General features: G+C 34.0%; 1 protein-coding gene across 6 annotated transcripts in view; it reads right to left on the bottom strand.

Moving 5' to 3' along the window:
- RPGRIP1L (RPGRIP1 like) overlaps positions 1–22146 on the bottom strand; it is a 94379-nt gene that overhangs the window by 66614 nt on the left and 5619 nt on the right. For all 6 annotated transcript variants that reach the window (XR_014886050.1, XR_014886051.1, XR_014886053.1 and 3 more), the window contains exons 4-13: positions 19049–19347; positions 17501–17600; positions 16591–16734; positions 11081–11186; positions 8373–8519; positions 7672–7745; positions 4845–5110; positions 2091–2197; positions 1832–1888; positions 601–780 (exon numbers count right to left, since the gene is read on the bottom strand). Coding sequence is in view for 2 of the 6 variants with exons in the window: in XM_085234649.1 (XP_085090775.1) it covers positions 601–780; positions 1832–1888; positions 2091–2197; positions 4845–5110; positions 7672–7745; positions 8373–8519; positions 11081–11186; positions 16591–16734; positions 17501–17600; positions 19049–19347 (1480 nt within the window). In the remaining 4 variants the exon portion in view is untranslated. The remainder of the gene's footprint in view (positions 1–600; positions 781–1831; positions 1889–2090; positions 2198–4844; positions 5111–7671; positions 7746–8372; positions 8520–11080; positions 11187–16590; positions 16735–17500; positions 17601–19048; positions 19348–22146) is intronic.

Genomic DNA, 22146 nt, shown 5'->3' with positions numbered 1-22146 from the left:
TGGCTACAAAAGAGAAAATACAGTTAAGTTTAAGAATTTACGGTAAAGAAAAATAGCAAATTTTAATTCAACACCACAGCAATCAGTTCTAATTTTGGCAAAATCTAAAATCATTATTGAGGAAAACTGACTAGTGATTCATTCACAATAATATTCCTAATAGTTTCTGTAAAGATTGTATTATTTAAACTCGAATGGATCACATGAAAACCAAAATATCATCTGCAATAATCCAGCACAAGAAGCTGAAAGCAGAGCGTTGTGGAAAAGGAAGCTTCATAGATAAGTGTGCGTACTGTTTTTCCTGTGTGGGCCTGATAAGAGCTCTGAGATAATGCCATGAAGCCAAATGCTTAAGGGATCTAATCAGGGTGAGTCAAAAGACTGAAGTTACAGTCATTTGGATCTTGTGGTTTTTTAACACTTCTTTCAACATGAACAAATTTTGTGTTAGGTTACTTTGGAAAACAGACTGGCTTGGACAATGAATTTGGAAGCCTTAATTATGACTTCATTTTTTCCCAAGGAAACAAGTTCCAGTGCTACAAATATTAAAATGTTATCATCATGCTATCTACCACTATGAGTGGAGTTCAGTACCTGGTAACCTTTGTTAATCTTATGCTGTACAATTAACATATTCCTTGTCTTTTCAAGTTCGTGCACTGCTTCCACATGTATTAATTGCAGCTTCTCCATGGAATGTTCCAAAGCTTCAGGGCTATCATCACCTTCTTTTTCCAAACATAAAAGGTCCCCATTCTGCTGCTGCTTTCGAACCTAGAGCAAATTTTAAAAATTACTAGAGAATTACTCTTGCAAAATATCTAGATGTTTTTGTGCCTAGTTTAATGTAACACTGAAAGAAGGACACATGGTAACCCAAAAAATAAAAATGCCATGGACCTGCACCCATCACAATTTTATTTAGTAATGTAAACTTCCAATTGTTGTACATTTCAAATGTATGTAATATTCAGAAGCTATCACTCTTCTCAATCTAATACATTTACCTTTTATGTACTTGATAACTATGCTCCAGTGAATGCCCAAGCCTACATTACTGCTATTACTAATGCTGATGTTTTATTTTTGATCTTTTCCTTGCTCTACTTCTTTTGTCATCATTACAGAATTATTATTAGCTTTCAAGTAGCAGTAAGATTCTACTTATTGTAAACTTTATAAACTTCAGTAAACATGGTTTAAATTAAATGCAAGTCTTCAAGAACAGTGGAAACTTAAAGCACTCATTTCTTTCCTGCTCACTTTCAATTCAGTTCTGACAAAAAATAAAAATACAACTTATGAGCAAGAGAAAAAAAAACAGCTTTTTCTATGTATTTCTCTGTTAGTAAACATAGAGAGGGTAACTAGTTAGCTATGAGGTTGCTCTAGCACTTTTTCAGAATTTAGAATATGCTCAAAACAAATTAAAGAATTAAAAAATGTTTTTAATCAACATTACAGGAAGAACAAGATGGTGTGATTGCTCATTTAAATGAGAAAGAGCAAGCTGTTCAGAAAACGCTTCAGAATCTGGTTTAAATTCCCCTTCCGTGTTATTGCAAATTCTACACAATTCTAGGTATGAAATCCCAGTGAAACTTTAAATTTCACCCTCACAATTCTCATCTTTCCTTTTACTTCACTGTAACTGAAAAATGACCCGTGCACACATATATGCGAGAAGCGTAAACTACTGCAGAAACAATCCAGCCCTTAAGAACCCAAGGCATTGTGTCCAAAACAGGTAATAGGAAATGGTATACCAAGAACTGAAACATTTTTAAAAATGAAGAAAAAAAAAAAAGAATTCTTTGCAAGTTACCTTTATGAGCGAGAGAGCTTCATTGACTTCTGACGCATCAACATCAACATCACATTCCTGAAAGAGAAATACTCAATGAAGAGGTGGTATCAGATGTGAATGAACACTGAAGAGACATATTCAAGATAACAAGATGCATTCTCACAAGACCACTAGACATGACATTTTGAATATTATTCTTTTACTTTTAAGAAGTATTTGCACTACAAATAAAGCACAGAATGTTTTTCTTAGCCGTTTTCTATAAAGAAGATTTTACCTTGGTCAAACAATTCATGCGATTTTTCAGTTCATCTAGCTCTTGCTTATTTTCCAGGTAGCGTGACTGCAGGTCTTTGTTCTCTTGCATCAGCCTTTCCTTTTGGTCTGAACATTGGGAAATAACAAAACATTGCTTAACTCAAAATAACTACAATAACAAAATAAGCTTGCTTTTCATATTAATATATGCATAAAAAGTCACTGAAAGATGTAGAAACTAATTTATTTGGTACAGCGAAATCTTGTACTAGCAAACTAGGAGGGAGCTGGGTAGGAACCTGCTTAGATCTGGTAGATGTGTACAGATTAAAAAAAACAAAACATTCTTACTTTCATGAAGATTGAACTGACAGCATCAAAAATCTACATTTCGTATAATTCCAGACAGACCAATAAGCAAGGCTATATAGTATGACTTCACTGGGTTTTTGCTTTTGGGGAAGGTTGGGGAAGAGAAGAGAGAGTCTGAGTTCTCAGTCTGAATAACTAAACTCAATTTCACTCCTCAGTCAAAGATTGAAGAGATTTTCTACAAATACCCACTAATGCAGAGCTATTTCCATATTGACTTATCAGGAGCTACAAGAAGAAATTTGTCTCATGATAAAAAAAACTTCAGGATTAGAACAAATAATTTAACTACAACAGCATGCTTTCTTTCACACAGAAAAGTTTTAAAAGCACTGAAGTTTCTAAGGAACAAAAAGTACTTTCCTGTACACTCTCCTCCCTAGTTAAGCTCCTTATTCTCTCGAGAACAATGTATTTTCACCTTTTTTTTTCCTGCTGCATTTTTTATACAATGTATTGAAATACTGTGGATTCATATTCCAGATCAGAATGATAGAAACATTAACCGTCAGCTTGACAGGCAAGCATTAGCTGTTGTAATTCCCTTCTGCACTGGTGGGAGTTGATGGGTATAATATTACACACTTAGTTGAGAATATATACTATAGCTTTCAACAGATATTCCACAATATCATTTTAATGCTGGAATCTTTTCCCGTTGACCTTCAGGGCACGAAGCACAACTTCACTATTTTCACAGAATAGCTATTCAGTTTTGAGTATTGAACTCAGCAGGAAACAGGTGGCTGAAATACTAGTCTCAAGGGGTTGGACATGTTTCAAAAATTGACATCAGGTTAGTTTTAATTTTGCAGAGTTTATATATCAAATGACATCTTCACTAAAAATAAATCATTTGTAGAACCATTCATTGATCCTTTACACAGTAGCCTTCTCACCCACGTATGCTGGGAGTCCACAGGAGCCATTTTCAATTCAAATACAAACTAACCAGTAAAGCCTTAATTCTCTGCAGTCCCGAGAAAAAAGCAATGTATTTGTACATCTGAGAAGAAACTACACTAAGCTCTAAAAACAAAAAGCTAAAAATAATCAAATATATAAGAAAACAATTAAGTTTTTTGATAAATACAGCAGTGAGACAGGGGTGAGGGTAGTAACTTGTGGACTCTCAGAAGTAATATATTCAATGGCTGTTGGGTGGGGGGGTCTCTCACAGGAAGAAAAGAGTCTCTCATGCTGATGTTCTTTCTTTTTCCTACATTATAAACTGAGATCTGAGCTGGAGCTTTTTCCAGGAATGAGGAGGCAAGATATCCCTCTTCAAGCACTCTTATCAAATTGTCACCAATTTTCTGTCCACAGCAGCAATCTTAGTTCACTGTTTTTCTAACAATAGCCCCAGTTAAGGTTTTGTAGACATTTTTAATATGGCAAACTATTAAGGGTAAGCATGAGAGAAGTTCTGCACTAGTTCTAGGCATCCAGGTAGGACAAAAAGTAATTCAATTCTTCTGCTTTTAAAAATGATGTGCAGCGAAGACAGATACTCAGAAATATTAACACTGCTTAAGTTTTTCCAAAGACAAAAATCCTAGACATGTAGACCCTGAATGGTGTTAGAAAATCTTCTTAAGCTGTAGCAAATTCAATGCAACAGAAACTGAAAACATTGTATACTGTTATCTATAAGCCCTGAAGTGCCAATTTTGGGAAGGGCTTGTAAAGATAATCATACAAACTACTTACAAGTTGTCCCACTTCATTCTATTAGATTGATCACAAGTGTGCTACCTCTTAAAAATACACACTTAAGGAAAAAATCTGTAGAGTATTTGGTTTACTTCCTGTCCATTCTCTTTCTCTAAATTTCTTGTTGGCACAGTATATCACAACACTGAGATAAAAGATTGCTAGGTCCTAAAGATTCACTGAGTTGTTCTACATCACAGGAAAAGCACATATGAAATCATATTTTGAGAAGAACAAGCCTGTTTTACTGTAAATGTACACAACTGTGAATAAAAATGTGTGTACACTCAAAATACAAAAAAACCTAAATTCACTAAATTGAAAGGTCTATATAGATTTCATGTACCTTTGCAAAATAAATGAATTTAGACTAGTGGCTTAAAATTGGAGAAATACTGTTTTCTTGCCTATAAGATTTTTTTCATTTAGAGGTGAATAAGGGGGAAATATTGACCCACTGAAGAATTCATGCAACAGGAGTTTAAGAATCTTCATTCAACACATAACCTGTATCGAGTCAATTTCTGTACTAAGGACAGTCATAACTTAAGCACGCTTTTCCATGTACTTGTAAAAGTCAGCTTTGAAATCACCACTACTAAGAAACTACATTTTTCTGCAGAATATATCCATACTCCAACACCAGAGAAATTCACATCACGAAAAAACAGTTATTTCAGAAATGTACCTGTTTCTACTTTGAGTTTGTCAAGGATTTCATCTTTCTCTGCTAAACTAGACTTGATAGCAGTCTCTAGTTTGTCTTTCTCTGCTAAACTAGACTTGATAGCAGTCTCTAGTTTGTCTTTCTCTGCTAAACTAGACTTGATAGCAGTCTCTAGTTCGTCTTTCTCTGCTAAACTAGACTTGATAGCAGTCTCTAGTTCAGCAATTCGCAGTTTCAGTTGCTCTTCCTTTAATTTCCACTCCTGTTCACGGGTCACACTGAAGACACTGCAATAAAACATGTGGCATATGAAGAACTTTTCAAAATCAACTTCAACAGAAAATAATAAAGAAGAAAGCTTTTTGTGGCACAGAGACCGCTGTCATCATGTCTTAGGAATTAAGTAAACATATGCTGGTCTGCTGCTGTTGAAACCAAGGCGCCTTTCTCAGGCTGTGGTTAAAAAACATGAAAGAGTTTGTGGGATGAGCAAAGGAACTGGCCTTAATTTAGAGCTCCAAAGTCAGAAAAGTTGGCAACACGCAGCATTTGTGGGACTAGAGAAGGAATTCAGATGCGTATTCCAGAGTAATCCACAGCTTCAAACCTCAGCAACTGACAACTAACAAAACCATTCTTTCCGCATACAAAACCTCTTAATGCAGAGAACTAGGATCACCCACCTGATTTCTTTTAAATCTGTGAAAGATGCAGAGCCTAACGTCAGTTGCCTGTTCAAAGAAACGTTGACCACAAAGTGACAACAGCTTTCTCATAATGTAGAACAACAATTCTGATACCGATTAAGAAATAATAAGTAATCTTTCTTCCACTTAAAGAAATAAAAAACTGAGATGGGCAGATATTTGAATAATTATTTTTCCTGTAACACATTATTTACTTGTAAACTACCAATCTGGGCATAGTAAGGATTGCACAGACACAGAATCAGAACTGCTGAAACCACAACAAAATGTGCAGTTAAGACTGAAATATAAGTAAAGACCTAATTTACAGTACAACTCCCAGTGGGTAAGAAGACATAGTAATGCACTGTGTTTTCTTGTAATTTATACATTGAGTACTATGGTCTTCATGTTATTATTATCCAGTAGTTGCATTATTGACCAGAAAAATGCCCTTCATCTTAAAAACAGTCATAAAGCAGTTTACTGACTTGTGTTCTGTGAAAAATCAGGAATGGTATTCATGAATAAATGAGTTCTCTCCACTATGCACTTTGGTGAAGCTGTCTGGTTAAAAAAGTAACTCTTCTTTTTGTACTTTTGACATTTAGCTATCCACCAATCTATCTATTGATCTATCTATTCCAGAATTTCATATAACAAAAGCCACAACTGGAAAAAAAGAAACAAAGAAAGAGAAGAAAGAAATAGGGCAGAAGGGACAGTCCACATAGTTTGGAAGACTGTACATGCTGACTGAATAGCAACTGCCAGTTTTGAGGGCAATGACTACACAAAGTGGTTGTGAGTACATAAAAATGAATTTATACCTACAGTATATTTGAAGAATGACTTGAAGATTAAAGAAAAAATATAGCATGAATTCTCAGCTCCAACACCTTTAGCAAGAGTTTACATTCTCGACTCCCAGTCTTCATAAAAATACTTTCATCATTCCCTAAATTCTTTTTCTCAACCCGTATCTAATCTCACCTATTTTTTGACACAGTTCTCTAAATACGTACTATCTTACAGGTTGATAGTGCCTTTCACAGCATGTGTGAACTTAACCAATGATGCCAGGTCCTACAGTAACGCATACTTAACTTTGCTGTGCCATAGTTTTGAACACAGTATGCAGTAAATACAATGCACAGAACCCACAATCACTTTGGTAGCTAATATTACACAGCTACAGAAAAGACAGCATGGTATACAATTACTTAGACTTACCACTCTTCTAAGTGTGACTGGCTTTGATAAGGAAAGAATAAAACTTAGCAAGACAAGATACAAATTACCTTTAGATTTCAAACTTTTAAAATTTTTGAGTTTTAGTGACCACTGTGTCTAGTTATACATGCATTCAATATCTTTATGTACTATTATTTCACATAAATATGCAGTTTTTCAAAATACTTCAGTTTTTCAAAAGATTATGTTGTCAGAAAAATAAGTAACACAGTAACGTTATTTTCTGATAGTAGTTCAGCATTTAGATATTTAAATGAACATCAGTTTTGGCAAGAAGCCTATATAATGCTAATATTCATATCCCTTTGAACAGAGCCCACTTCTGCTGTTTTCTCCCTTTGAATTTTAGGATTACTGTTACTTGAATTCATGTGCAATTTCTTTTCACAGTTACTGTATTTCACTGGAGACAGAGCCATCTGGGTAACTATAAATGGTCAACCACATCTGGCACCGCTTCCTTTGGAGAGGGTTTAAGCATTTCTAGATTTGCATTACAAGGTCATATGAAAACAATTCCTCCCAATCTTTAATCCAAATGAATTGTTTTCTTGGATAGTGACTACATAATAAGAGTCAACTGACAAATTCATACTTGTTCTTTGTAAACTTTTCAGATCTAATTTTCAGTCTTGGCCTTGGCAAAATTCCCATCAACTTTGAAGGGAACTCCCAATAGAATGACATTTCCAAGAAAAGGGCTTGGTCTTTCACTGCCCTTGTAAAAAAACAAACAAACAAAAAACAACATTATAAAAAAAAAACACAAGAAAACATTAATAACCTGGCACCTGTGGACACTGGCCTACCCACAGCAGGCAACAGGTATGCTCTAATATGTTTGCATTGTTCTAACTGGTATCAGAAAAAGTTGTCCATTAAACAGCAGATTTAGTGAAATGATTTACCTGTTTGATAGCTTGTCATAGCTTTCCTTCAAGAGTTCCTTCTCTTGCTCTAGATCATTTATTCTTTCCTGTAACTAAAATGAAGAAGAAAATTTCAAATACAAAAAGATAGTAAAGAAATAGCAAACAGTAAACTGTAAGAATTTAAAAAGATGATTACTTAAAACTTCATAAGTACTGTCAGGAAGTCCTACTAGTCTTTTTCATACAACCCCGCCTAATAAGCTTCAAAATACTTCAAAAACTTTTTTTCCCACCACATCACAGGCTCTCTCATAATCCTCATATGAGGTTGAGACTCCGCATGCATGAGCTGAAGAACAACAGTATCTAGTTGTTTTTTTTTTTTGCAGTAGAAATCTTTAATTCAGTAAATAAATAGCAAAATATGATCAACAAGTTAAGTATTATGATTGTTTCTCCACTTATTTAGTATTAGAATTGATAATGAAATTCTGTGCTTTTCTTCAATGTCCAAACACTGGTGCAGTGATTACGTAGCTTGGCTGACAAGTATGGTTTGCAACTTTTATGAAACGCAAGCAGCAACCATGGGATTTTCTCTCCAATGTGTTAAGTTGTGTGTATAATCAGGTCATATGTTCGGAAAGTCTATTTACCCTTCAGCAATGAAAAGGTAGTGTCTCTTATCTATGTATATCAGCCAAAGCAGATTCTAGCTCTCTTGGACACAATCTCACCTCCTCTGTCCTTTGCTTGGTAATAGTCACTGACTGCAATTCTTTTTTAAGACGAAGGCACTCTAACCGCTCCTCTTTAAGCTGGAGATTCAGCTCATCACTTTTTGCTACTAACAAATCATGGCTAGTCTTCAAATTCCTATGGTTCTACGAAAAAAAAAGAAGAAAATCATGGGGAGGTGGAGTCAAAGAAAATCACTCAGTGTTACAATACTGCATATTCTATCAGTGTTCTCTCATGGCAGCATTCTCAACATGGTCAATAGGAGACACTCTTGAACCAAGAAACTGGAAAAAAATTCAATTACGCATGGCCAAGAGAAGGTAGCATTCTTGTTGCTTTCATGAACGTTAACCCCCCTGTTTAGTCATAATGAAAAGAACCAAGATATACATCTGTTAAACAATTAAAAGATTTTGCTGTGGTTACAGTGGTTAGACATGCTGACCAAAAACACTGCAGTAGCAAGCAAAAATGAATGCTGACCACAGTTATGTTAATCACAGAACTTGCCACAGATCTGTTAACCCTTAGCTGTAGATACATAAGTGTTTCATAATCCCAATATACTAGGCTGTATTTCTTCACTAGCAGTAATTTAATAAAGGACTTGTGATGTCTTTTACATTTTAGTTTAGTCTATTTGTTAATATTAGGGCACATTTAACCAATTTTTATATTAAATGAAGGATACTGATAGAAACTCTACTTCCAGAATATTAGTTAATGTTACAATGTCTGCATTTCATAATGCTTTAATAATACCTCATAAAATATTTTCATGTAAAACACATTCGAATTATGACTTGGGGAAAAAAAGCCTAAAAGCCAATCTCCTGTTTAATAAAATGACTATATGACAAATACATGTATAGGAATAGATAATGTTCAATGGTTATATACAAAAAACTGTAACCTTCATGTTTTCCTTAAAATATTCCTAGAAAGTAATTAAATGAAGAAGTTGAATGCAAATCCAATGCAAATTGTTTAGCTTCATATGAAATACAAATAGCTAGAAAGAAACAAGACCACAGAAAACCCAATCAATGACCATATCTTTGGCCTCTCACATCTCATTTCTACATAAGAACAATCAGAAGGAGAACAAACAATAGTAGCAGACTGTCATATTCCAGAGAGAGATAAAGCATATCACTCATCAATTTTTAATAGTCCTTCTTTAGTGCTTCTCCTGCTCTGTCCTATATCTGTGAACTGTCTTTCAATAACTTTAAAAAATGGCAGCTTAAAAATCAGTCTTCTACAGCTTTTCTCACTTCTCTCCTTTTTTTTTTTTTTGGTCCTTGAAATCACTATGTTTCCAAGTGTCTAGGTGAACTTGTCTTTCCCATATCTCATTCAATTTTTTCATATTTTTATCTTTACCATTTCAATAACTCAACTCACTACATGTACAGGAAGAAAAAAACAAGCAAACAAAAAAATACTGCCTTTCCCAGACCACTTCACTCTCATCGCTTCCCTTAATTTCCAAAACTGTTGAAAACAAATCCAGCAGTCAAGGTCTTGATTTCAACTTCCAGCTGATTCTGAATCTCCCTCAGTTAGCAGTTCTCGATCTACTTATTTTTTTGAAACTTCTCATTAAAACCTTTGAAAACATCCTCCAGTAAAATCTCCTTGCTTCAACTTCATTCTTCTGCATCTGTGCCTCTACTCATGGTTCTGCATTAACTTCCTTCATAAACTCTAACTTCCCTACTCCTCCCCCTCGATGCATTATTTTCTTGGGTATTCTTCTGTACCTGACAGTGCTGTCAGCATTTCACTTTGATGACGCCAAAGCTGTTTTCTATTTAGTTCTCCCTGAAAATATCCCATGATTCCAGTCATGGTAACAACTGGGATGATAATTTTAGTTTAATGTTTCTAGTCTAAAATTGCATTCCTTAGGGAAACATACTTCAATATGAAATAAATCCTTTACAGAAAATGAATATATACCTCCTAGAAATACTGCACAAAAGAAACAGTTGTATTGATTGTCCCAGAGAATTAACTCTTTATAGCATTTAAATTTTAGTTGCATTGATTAGCATATTCCACATTACAAATCATAAAATCCCAAATGTTCAGTCTGCAATTAGTTACATGGATGGTGGTGCTCAGGGACATAATTCAGCAGTGTTAAAGTTAGGGTAATATGGTTAGGTTGTGGTTGGACTTGATGATTTTGAAGGTCTTTTCCAACCTGAGCAATTCTGATTCTATGATAATCAAATATTTAAGCCAGATAGTTTCAGAGTCCTTTGTTCTTGTATGAAGATTACTAAATTTCCTTCATTCAACTGGTTACATTAAAATTCTTTAACAACAAAACTACAAAAATGTTCGGTAGCAACCTGAACTTAAATATCACTACATGGAAAACAATTTTAGGCTCTTAACATCCCACAGTTTCACAACTTTTTGGCTGATTAAAGGCAAACATATTATTCAGCTTTACCAATTGAAATGTGCATACATCAAAAATGTACTCCCTGCAAGCATACACAATTCTGTTAATACATTTATGAAGAAGCAGAAAAATATCATATCACTAGGATCTTGCATTTTCTGATGATGTTTTCATAAATTTTGTGTATTCAGCAATAACTTGGAATCGAGAAATGTGTATACTTATCTTCCATTAAACCATGATCATATGAGAGTAATGCAATGTCACTGTTCAAATCATAATTACCTCTTGAAGCTGGAGAAATTTTCTTTCCATAGTTGAAAGAGCATTGCTTTTCTCAAACAGCTGTCTACGGACCTTAATCATTTCCATATTGTCCCGAATGTTCGACCTTCAAAATTGTATTAAAAAGAAACACATCATGAGCTTGAAGATGACAAAATGACGTCCCATTATTTTTGTCTTGTTAAGTTGATATCGTGGAAATCAACTTTCTAAAATACATTTGAGAGAAGATCTAGCATGTGGGAGCCAACTTAACTTTGTCTTCTATGATTTATGTTAAAGAATTTAAGTAATTCAGGATATCATAGGAGCAATCAATATACAGAGATGTTGATTTTATCATACACTACGTATTACAGAAAAAGAAAACAATCCATAACCTAGAGATTGTTTTCCAATCAATTCTTTCCCACCCTTCAAAGCATTTGTTACCATTTTATGGAATTTTCTCTTACAGTTTACACCTATGAAATACTGTTAAGAAAACTGACTTAGCAATTCACACTGCTAACACCTAAAGAACAGCACTCTAAACACGTTGCAGGTGACTTTAACTATATGAGAATCATTTAATATCCACATAGATGTTCTATATCATCGCAATTCTAAGATTAACTTGAGAATCCACTTAATAATAAAACTTTAAAATTACATTCAATTTAAATAAATACTTATTTCTAAAGTTATCCTTTACTTCAAACAGTGAAAGCAGACTCTTTTGCAGTTTCTTCAAGTACAGGAAGAAAAATCAATTCTTATTTTTACAAATAGAAAATCAGAACAAATCTTGATCATTTGAAAGGTACTTTCTCGTCCAATATTTATTTGTTTTAGGTATATTGGAGGAATTGTCATAATGCCACATGGGAGCAAGAAAACAGACAAAAAATTTATACATCTGTAAACCAGCTGAGAATGCAAAATACTTTCCTCTTTTGCTTTAAAATATCAAAGTTTATTGTGTTTTGGCATTGCCAAGTTAATTGTCCTTACACAGGAGATAAACATACTCAGAAATCCCCAAGAAACACTAACACAATACTAAGACAATCATGTGCCTAAAACATGTTATCTACATAAATTAAAGTTATGGTGAGTATAGACAGCAGTATTGTCTCATGCTAGCTATTTAAAAGCTAATGTAGTGGCACATTTTTATTAATCTTGTTCCACACATCAAACAAAAGGCTCCGATGCCTTCAAAGGCTTTTTCTTTTCCTTTTTTCCCCCTTCTTTTTTTTAAGCTGAGGGCTTTTTTTTTTTTTTTTCCTCTTTTAAGTAAAAAAAGGAGCAGATGATAGAGAAATTTATGATGTACAGATGTAAACCCCATGGCTCCTGACAATCAACATTAACTATTTTTTCAACAATGAATGAAGCACTACTTGATTTAAATAGGTTTTGGGTACTGATATTATCAGTAACTTATTTAAACTCAGAAGAGAAAAATTACTTTTTATTGGGATCAGTTCCATTCTTAGAATTGTAATAATATTTATCGCAGGAAGCTACATGACAAGGAGCACGCTGTTTAAGAACAAAATCATTCCAGATTTAGTTAGTTAAGGAAGTTAATTGAGGAAGATTATTTTGGTTTTCCATAAATTAAGTCACAAAACAGAACAGAAGACGAACTGATTATCCACATGGCTAAGTCCCTCCCAGGTAGCTGACTTAATTTGCTCCCATAACATCTTCCCACATTTTCTAGAGTGGTTTAAAATAGGAGATAAATAAGGATTTAAAAGACAATGTTACCTTTCTCTAATACAGGTAATATTTTCCTCAAAATTTAAAAAATAACCTACAAGAATAAAGCTGCACCATGATCACTCATTCAATATTTTCTCTACTGCCCTAAAAGACAAAAGTTCTGCTGCAGATCCAGGAGACACAAAGACATATCTGCAGATGAAGTCAGAAAATGAAAACAAACTGGTGCCCTTTTGTAGCAATACCCTTGATTAATGAGCATGCTGATTTAGCTCTAACATACTTTCTGCCACAAGCACAGAAATAAGGAATATAAACTTTGTCTTTCCACTCTAAACTTCATTTAAAAACTAGATTAAAAGACTGAAATTGAAATGCAGTTACGAGAAAGTAACTTTAAAATACTAGGTCTTAAGTTTGGGGTTGATATTTGCAGAACAATGAAGACAATCTTTTCCAGGCCTCATATCCTTTGGATTAAAACAATAGAGTAGGATCCCAACAATAGACTGGGGACCAGCTGTGTGGAAATAGGGGTCCAATAGCAACCTTCAACAGAAGGAAATGATTAATTAAAGAATCTTGACCAGCACTGTACAAATTTATGCCAGTAATTCCCAGATGGCTAAGCTAATAAAATCGAGGTCTAATTAAACCACATCTCTTGCATCTAGTCTTTACTTCCATATGAGCAGGACATTGATACAAAACCAAGATTGCTCTTAGAGAGTCCTGACAGTTCTTTCAAATGGGACTAGCAAATCTCAAACATTCTCCTAATCACATTCAGAACAAGAAAAACAAACATAAAGAATACCACAGATATACTTTTCAGGCTCACATACACTCCATCTGGCAAAGTAAGCAAAAGGCTTCTAGGCTAATAGTGTTTAACCACAACTACACCAAAGAGCAAGACAGGACTCCCAAGAAGAGAAGTAAAGAATAGAACACCAATATGCAGTATCCTTTTGTTTTACAACACTTGGGAAGTAACAAGCTCATACACTGACATACATTATTGTTCTTTCCCTTACCTCTTGTCCCTTAAAGGAAGTGAAAGATAAAGAGAGAAAAAACAATTACCTTTTAGAAACACCTTATATTTACTGAAAGCATATTTGTAGAAAACAAAAACAATGGTATCAAGAGCTGTAAGCATACATACGTTACTGAGATTATTTAAATGCCAATATAAAAGTCTGTATTTGTTTGTCTAGCTAATAGAGCTAATCCCAAATGAAAAAACATCATGATCTTTAGGAAAATAGGTTCAGTATGAGAAAATATGGAAACACAAATTAAAGCTGTTTTGATAACTGATACAATTTAGAAGTGCCATATACATGCTGCAGTCTCTCAAAACAATATAAATACAATGAGGCTAACATGTCCCACATTTTAGCCTAGGATTGCAATGTTATAATTCAGACACTGAAGTCAGCATACATCAAATATGATACTCCTGCCTAGAAATCCTAAAGTGTAGCAAGTGCAACTCCAGAACAACCTTGTAGCCAAAAAAAAAAAAAAAGTCAAAGGAATAAAAAACCTGACAAAGCTTTCTTATTTTTACAGAAGAAGCAGCAAAAGTAGTCAAAAACCTAAAAAACACAAACACATGTAAATGCCAAATACCTGTTTTACTAATGCATTTCAGGTTCTGAAAATGATTTGTGGAAATTAGCACGAGAATCTAAAGTACTGAAGCTCACTGCTGGTAAACTGTGATTATTGAGACTGAAAGTTTTAACTAACACACTGTATATCACAGACAACAAATCATGAGATCATAATGGTTTCTGGTCACTTTTAATTTGGAAACTAAATGCTAAATGCAGTTGAAGTCTGTACTTAAGAAAATGTTTAGTCTAACAATCCACAAGTTAGAGTTAGTGTTCTAACTCAAGTTCCTTGATTTAGAATTAAGCCAGAATTCATTTTTCTGAAACAAAGTCCAAAGAGTCACTAATGAAATACTGAAATAAATACTGGCTGCAGATGTGTTACAATAATCAACTCAAGGTGTATGTTGTGTAACAGCTAAATTCACACAATCATACAGAATTGTAGGGATTGGAAGAGACCTCTGGGAATCATAAAGACCAATGCCCTTGCTAAAGCAGGTTCCCTACAGTAGGTTGCAAGTATTGCAATGTATTGTTATGTCATTCTTGTGTTATATAGAAATTGTAGTCAAGAAACCTGGATGAGCAAAGATAACTTCAAAATATTAATGGACTTCTTTCACTTACAGGACTCAAAATAATCCCTTATTGCTGATAAATCCACGAGTATCAACTGTAGCTGCTTTACTACATAAAAAAATCATTCAGTTATTTAAATCACAACCATTTCATAATCAGCTAGCAGAATAAAGAATGTTTTCCTAAAGTTTGGAAGTTACATACAGGAAAACTGGAGAAAGCATCTTTCTGTTAGCATCTGACAGTTTCTAAATAATTATAACAAATTAACACTGTCTCTGAGGAGTTAACTAGATGACAGCCAAGTGTATTCTAAGAAGATACAAGGAAAAGTTGCCAACTGTAGAAAAACTGAAAGACATTCTATAAAAGCAAAATAAGAGGACCTTACCAGTTACCTGAATTTCCAGTTTTTCTTCATAGCACTATTCAAAAACTTGTGTGTTGATGCAAAGATTAGACTTTTTTTTTTTGTCATTCTTGTGTTTATTTGAGTGAAACCACTAATGCAGCCTGTTCTTAATAACACGGGATTTTCAAGAATGAAAGCTAATGAAAACCTAAAGATAATTTCTACAGGTAACTATAATTACACATAAACCCGTTGAGAACAGTGTAACAGCTATGATTCACTCAGTGTAAACAATAAGACTTTAAAAACATGGGAATTAATAGCTTTACATTAACTATTCTAGCAGTGAAATTATGAGGGACACACCCTTCTGGATGCTAATAGACATTTTTCAGCTTTCTTAGTGTCTTCAGCCAGACAAAGCAACTCTTAAGAACTTAACATATCTGTTATCAAGTTTGGTTTATGTGACATTACTGATGCACAAAAGAATGCTCACATATAGTTACTTTTGCCTTCCTAGGGGATCACGTTATTATATGTCTCCCTCATATCCAAGTAAAACTTTCATTGACATCTAATGAAGAAGGAACAGAACTGGACCCTATTTGATTCTTAACACAAAAGTAGCAGGTTGAATTTAGAACAGTAGGAGGAAAGCAAATATATCTAAAGTTACACAATTCTGCACAAATTGTTATAAAACTGGAAGAAGAAAGAGTGAGAGAAGAGATTAAATTCAGACACTTTACTGTGAGACAAGAACATTTATCTGAGTTCGTTTCACAATACAGGTATAGCACATTCCATCAAAAATTCACTAACCTATGCCAAACAATTCACTAACCTAAGCTAACAAGGCCATTACTTTTTTTACTGTTACAAAAGAGTATTAATGAACATTAAATTACTATGAAATTATATTGAGAAGTTTCTCAGGCTTGTGTTGAAGAACTGACAGATGAACAAAGTTTAATGATCTCAATTTCAATTTAATCTGACTCAGCTGGAAATTGATTCTCTAAAATGTTAAGTATTAAATTATTTGATCATTTGTTTAAAAGAAAAAAATCAAGCAAAAAACAATCATCACAAAGCATTATCATAACTTTCTCCTAGCTTAGAACTATACACAGTCATTTGGTAAAATATTATGTAACTTAGTTCCATTAAAAAAAAAAAAAAGAAATGAATAAAGCACATACTCTAATCATGGAGACTTTCATTTTTCACAGTACCTTTGGCTTGCTGCCTGTTGCTCTTTAAGATGTAGGGCAGATTCTTCAATTTCTTGTTCTTTCTTTCTCAGCTGAGTCCCAAGTAACTCTCTAAGATGCTCCAGTTCCTCAATGCGCTCCCTTTGGGAATCAATCACAGTTTCCCTGCCAGAACAAGTATACTGTGTTCCAAAATCAGGTAAGCATATAAATAAATAAATAAATATTTTTCTGTACTCTAAAGCTTTTGAAGCATAAGCTACAGTTCTTCTTTACCTCATACGCCAATTGTAGACACAAAAAGTATCATATAGTTTTTTGGTCACACTCTTGCATTTGGCTGCTCCACCCTAAAGTTAGAGCAACTATGGTTTTTTTTTTTCCCCCCCCAACTGTGTGAATTGAAATATCAGAAAGAAATGCTATCTGAATGTTTTTGGCATTGTAACACTTATTTTTTTCCCCATTAGAGTTTAAACAATTAGAGAAAAACTGCTGTGAACACCTAGATTCCTGGCAGTCTTAAACAGCTCTTGCTTTCCTAGTACTCAAAGTGATTAGTATAGGATAAGGAGTCACTTCTAGGCCCTTCTATAAAATTACTAAAGATTTTTTCATACAACATACTAGTATATATAAAAATATTTTAAAAATAAAATCTAGCTGCTCAATTCGGGCTAAACACAGAGACTATGTTAACATCAGTGCAACTCAAACAACAGTAAATTCCATTCTATCAATGACATGTAGCTCCATAAGTTTTAGGGAAAGAATGTCATGATGATAAAAAGAATTTTTGTTAGCACTGAAGTTGAACAATTTCATTTTCTTTTGCGAAGTGGTAACTTCAGAAGAGTGTAATTTTTTCCTCAAGAAAACCACAATTTCTAAGAGTTGTAATAACAGAAATGAAAAAATATGAATATCATACAAATTTCTTATTTTGGCTCTTGCACCCTCGAGCATAACCTGGCCGCATCCTCGGGGAGGAGACTGGGGTGGTTTCACTTCTAAATACTGCACACTCTTTCCTAATAAGAAAGAAAAGAAATTTCTGTGATGTCAAATGAAAAAGTATCTTGCAGAAAAATATAATGCCTAGAGTAGGAACACTTAAAACATCTCTATAGATGCCATAAAAAGCATTTTCTTGTGAAATTCACATAGAGAGATAATTAGAGTACCGGCAATCATAGCTGCTGTAACATTTCAACCGCAGGCAACACAGTATACACTGGTAAAGAGAGATGTTAAAAAAGGTCTTGAAATACTTTTCTTTGGAGGTTTGAAAGACAGAGAACTGAGATGGTATTTTCAAAGAACAGCAATTGAAAATGTACTTGAAATCACTTGAGTTGGATCTGTTCTTATGCCAAGAGAAATCCTCACAACATAATCAATCAACACTTGCTCTTCAATCCTCAAAGCAAGTAACCCATCTTTCCCTGCTAGCGTTGGGCCTGAGTAAATTTATCATATTTCAACTATCTTATTTTGAGGAAAAAAAGAGAGAATATTAAGTGTAAAATTTGTCAACTATATTATTATTATATATTCCCTTATATTCAAATTCACAGTGGTAGAGCTCATTGCTTTTCAATAACTTTATAAAAACATGATGAGTGTTTGCAGTTTGGGCTTCTTGAATAATCAAGATAACCAAAATAAAGACCAGTGGCAAGGATAGATGGAAAAAAGCACATAAGTGGCCATCAGCCGAATTCATAGTCTGGGGAAGTTCAGGAGCCAATTCTGCTAACTTGGAAATTCCAAATCTGGGCCAATAAATTGACCTTTTATTAATATTAAAAACAAAACAAAACAACTCTCAGTACAACTCCTTCTGCAAATATTCTTATAGAAACAGAAAAGTTGTGAAGTGAAATTTCCAACCATAGTTATCAGAAGTAAATAACTGAGAATGAGGCAACCATAGCCAGTAAGTCTTGAAATTAAAAAGCATCATCAATGATGGCTGCACTGTGGTATTTGCTTTCGGAAGTCCACACATGTAGTAGATTTTTTTTCCCCCCAAAGTCCACAGAGCTGTGCACACGTATAAAAAGATGAGAACAAACCTTGAAATTAAGAGGCAAATAATGTGCAAACAAACTACAGGCGTAAAACTTTGTTACGAGAATGCTAAACATTTTCATATAATACTTTTATAAGACATTTAGAGATATTATAGGAATGTCTCTCAATTTTAACTATTAGGAAACGTGTTTGATAACTACTTTATTTTCAAATTTGTACTTTTGTTTCACCCCTACTACTGTGGATTCTCAAAATAAAGACTTAAAACACAAACAAGTTATCATGATTGCTATAAATACATGAAAAAGGAAAAAACAGTGATATTTCTGTCTGCAAGTACTAATGTACACTGATATACAGAAAAAGACATACTCTTGCTTCAGTTCAGCAATAATTGGTGTTACGTATATAAAACACTATGCTCAGTACACATGAATTTTACCTTTCTTTGTGTGTTCCGGTGTGCCAGCAGCACCACTTGCATTTTTGAGTCCAGGGCTATTATGAGACTGAGCGTATTTGTACTGAACAGGCCTACGGCTTTGAATATGGGGCTGCTGTTTGTTTGAAACGAGTTTGCTGCGGAGGATCTCATTTTGTTTCTCAAGATCATGAACTCTCCCCTGCAAACGCTCAGTCATCCCTTCCAGCTCCACAGTACGACCCAGCCGCTTGGGGCTGCCACCAACCTGCTCATTCCTTTTTTTCTCTTTAACAAGCCGTATTAACCTGGTGGCCATTCTGGGGAAAATAATAAAAAAGATGAAAAAGAATGTGAAAAGTCAGCATAAAAAGCATTCTGTTGAAAAGAACATAATCACTGTGAAGATTTCAGCATAGAACCTGAATAATAAATTTCAGGTTTTGATATAACTATTACTGCCTGTGAAGAACTCTTTGAAGATAATTGAAACCACTGTGCAGCAATCTGCTTTATAGCACTGACAAATAACAGTTTCCTAAGGCTTATCATTTAAGGTTAGTAAAGGGAGGACACATATTTACTCCATATGCTCCTTAAATGTAATTTTTAACGCATGACCTTATATAGGAACCTCTGCATGCTGTTAAGTAAAGTTACAGATTTTGGATGTGGTGGGCCAAACTATAAAAGCTGCAATTCCACAAAACATTCAAATATTGAAAGAATGCTAGTAATATGCAACATTCCAAAGATCGATCATTTATAGTATTTTAGGATTTAAATACATATGTCAGTTCTTAAACTATTAAAAAGCATAGGTGGAAATATTTAAGAAAGTACTCAAAAAAAAGACTAAATATTTGATATTACCATACTCAATTCAGTAAATATTACCACTGTGCTTCAGAGAAGGAACGGTTTGCTGAAGAATATAAGTAGATACAGAGGGTATGGATTTTATTTGTCTTTAAAAGAATACAAATTTTGCTTTTGGCATCTCAAGAGTTGTACCTTTGATTTCCTTTAGTTTTGACAAACACTGGTAAGCTAGAACAAAAGGGAGAGAGGGCACGTGGAGGTGATGTAATATACAAAAACAGAAAACATACCCAACACTGAATGGAAAAAACTTGGCATATAAAGAAAGAAAAGGTGGCTTTGATGAGAAAGACAAGTTCAAGACATTACAAAATTGGTCACACATCTTCAACTAGTCTCTAGTTTACAGAGAATTTATTTCTGCAGGCTCAGAAAGAAAACTGAAAATAAGGACACACTTCATTTATTTAAAGAATAGTATACTTGTGGACAGGAGCTTCTATTTAAAAGAACAAAAGTGAAACAAAAATCCTGTAATAACTTTAGGATGTCGCAGAACATTACCTGCCTGTAAACAGGTTTTTTTGGTTTGTGTTTTTTGTTTGTTTGTTTGTTTGTTTGTTCTGTTATTTTTTTTTCCCCAGTGTATTTCTACTGCAAATTCATTACAAGCTTCTAGATACAAAAGGGTTCTGGGGCATGAGAGATGCTGGGAGAGAAATTCAGCTTAAGGAATTGATTCCTCTCTGGTGATCGATACAAAAACAATATTGAGAATTCTGGACTCTTTGTGCCTTAAATTATTTGTTCAGACATTCCAATCTGGACATTCTGTGTAATTTTACCTAAGTAGATGAGTGCTGTTGGTAAATCATTTAACAGAAACACTGGACATGCTATTTGGAATGAGCAAACAAATCATTCCACCATCGCTCCACCATGTTGTATTTTATACTAGGCTGATGAAAAAGATGGAAGTTAAGCTAGTCTATTTGATCTTGACTCAGAGACTACTGAAATCAACAGGAAGGAACCTTTCAGACATTAAAAAGGTACAAAATAATAAAATAGTATAAAACAATGATTAAAGGAAGTGGCAGTATCTCCAGATGCCCTTTCAGGAATTCATTAGCTTCAGACCAGAAGATATCTTAGGTTTACTAAATGTTAATTATCTCAAGAATGGCACACATGAACACAACACAGAGTTCTGCTGAACCTAGACTGAGATAGCTTGTACAGCATTAAATCTTAGCAAATCAACTGGAAGATGTTTATATAAGTTTGTGTACAATGGTATCACACATGCGATGCTACCTAGGGCTTCAGCAAAGGTCTCTCTTATCCTGAAGAAAGAATTGCCAACCATATTTGTAAAGGCACTTTGAGGTTAACAAAATGATAAAAGGTTAAAGGTACCGATATTATGAATCAGTATAAAATTTTTTACGCTATGATTGGTGTATAACTGGAGGCTCCAATTGTAATTTCTGGATAGCTCACTGATCATAATATACAGCTCTCCTTCTTTCCATTTGCTAAGCAGAATTAAAAGTTAAAAATGAAGTCTTTTGTTCCATATCATCCTAGTCAAGTAATTTCTTCATTGAGAACTGAATGACATAGATCTCATTTCAGAATGCATCTCAGTTCTCATCTCTCCAAAAAACAGCCCAGGATTTTCTTCTCAGACCATAAAGACAAGGTAGTAGTAATTCATATACTAATTTCTCTGTGAACATCTCACTTGTGAACAAGATTAAGCAACTTTGCTAAGAAGACCAATATATGGAGAGAAAACATTGATGCTTCTATATTACTTGTTCAAAGTCTCTGTTGAAGACGTATAGAAAAACCCTTTACAGTTCTAACGACAAAAATGTTACTGAGATATCAGTCAAAAGTGAAGGAGACAGTTTTGTATTTATATTAGTGCTCACATTCCCAACAGACTACAGCTAACAATACTAAGGCAGCAGTGAAACCAATTTCCATATTTATTTAATTGAAAAGTACATCATCAAAACATCCAAACTTTACATCTACATTTATTTCTTTAACTGTCATAACACAAATTAACAATAGTGAAGCAATACAAACAATACACAAGAACATCTGCTTTTTTTTTGTAAGTTCACGTCTCCTTTTGAAACATGAGATCTACTTCACTTTTCTTCTTCTAATAGAAATCTCTCATCCTCCTAAATTGATTGACCTTTACCATCATTCATGCCCATCCTGTCTTTCTTCAGTACTTCTTGACAGTGCTAAAGGTGAACTCTTCTTTTGACTAAACC

This window comes from Meleagris gallopavo, chromosome 13 (genome assembly GCF_905368555.1).
Source record: "Meleagris gallopavo chromosome 13, MGAL_WU_HG_1.1, whole genome shotgun sequence".
NCBI lineage: Eukaryota > Metazoa > Chordata > Aves > Galliformes > Phasianidae > Meleagris > Meleagris gallopavo.
The sequence above is the reverse complement of the archived record's forward strand: the minus strand, read 5'-3'. Positions and strand labels throughout refer to the sequence as shown.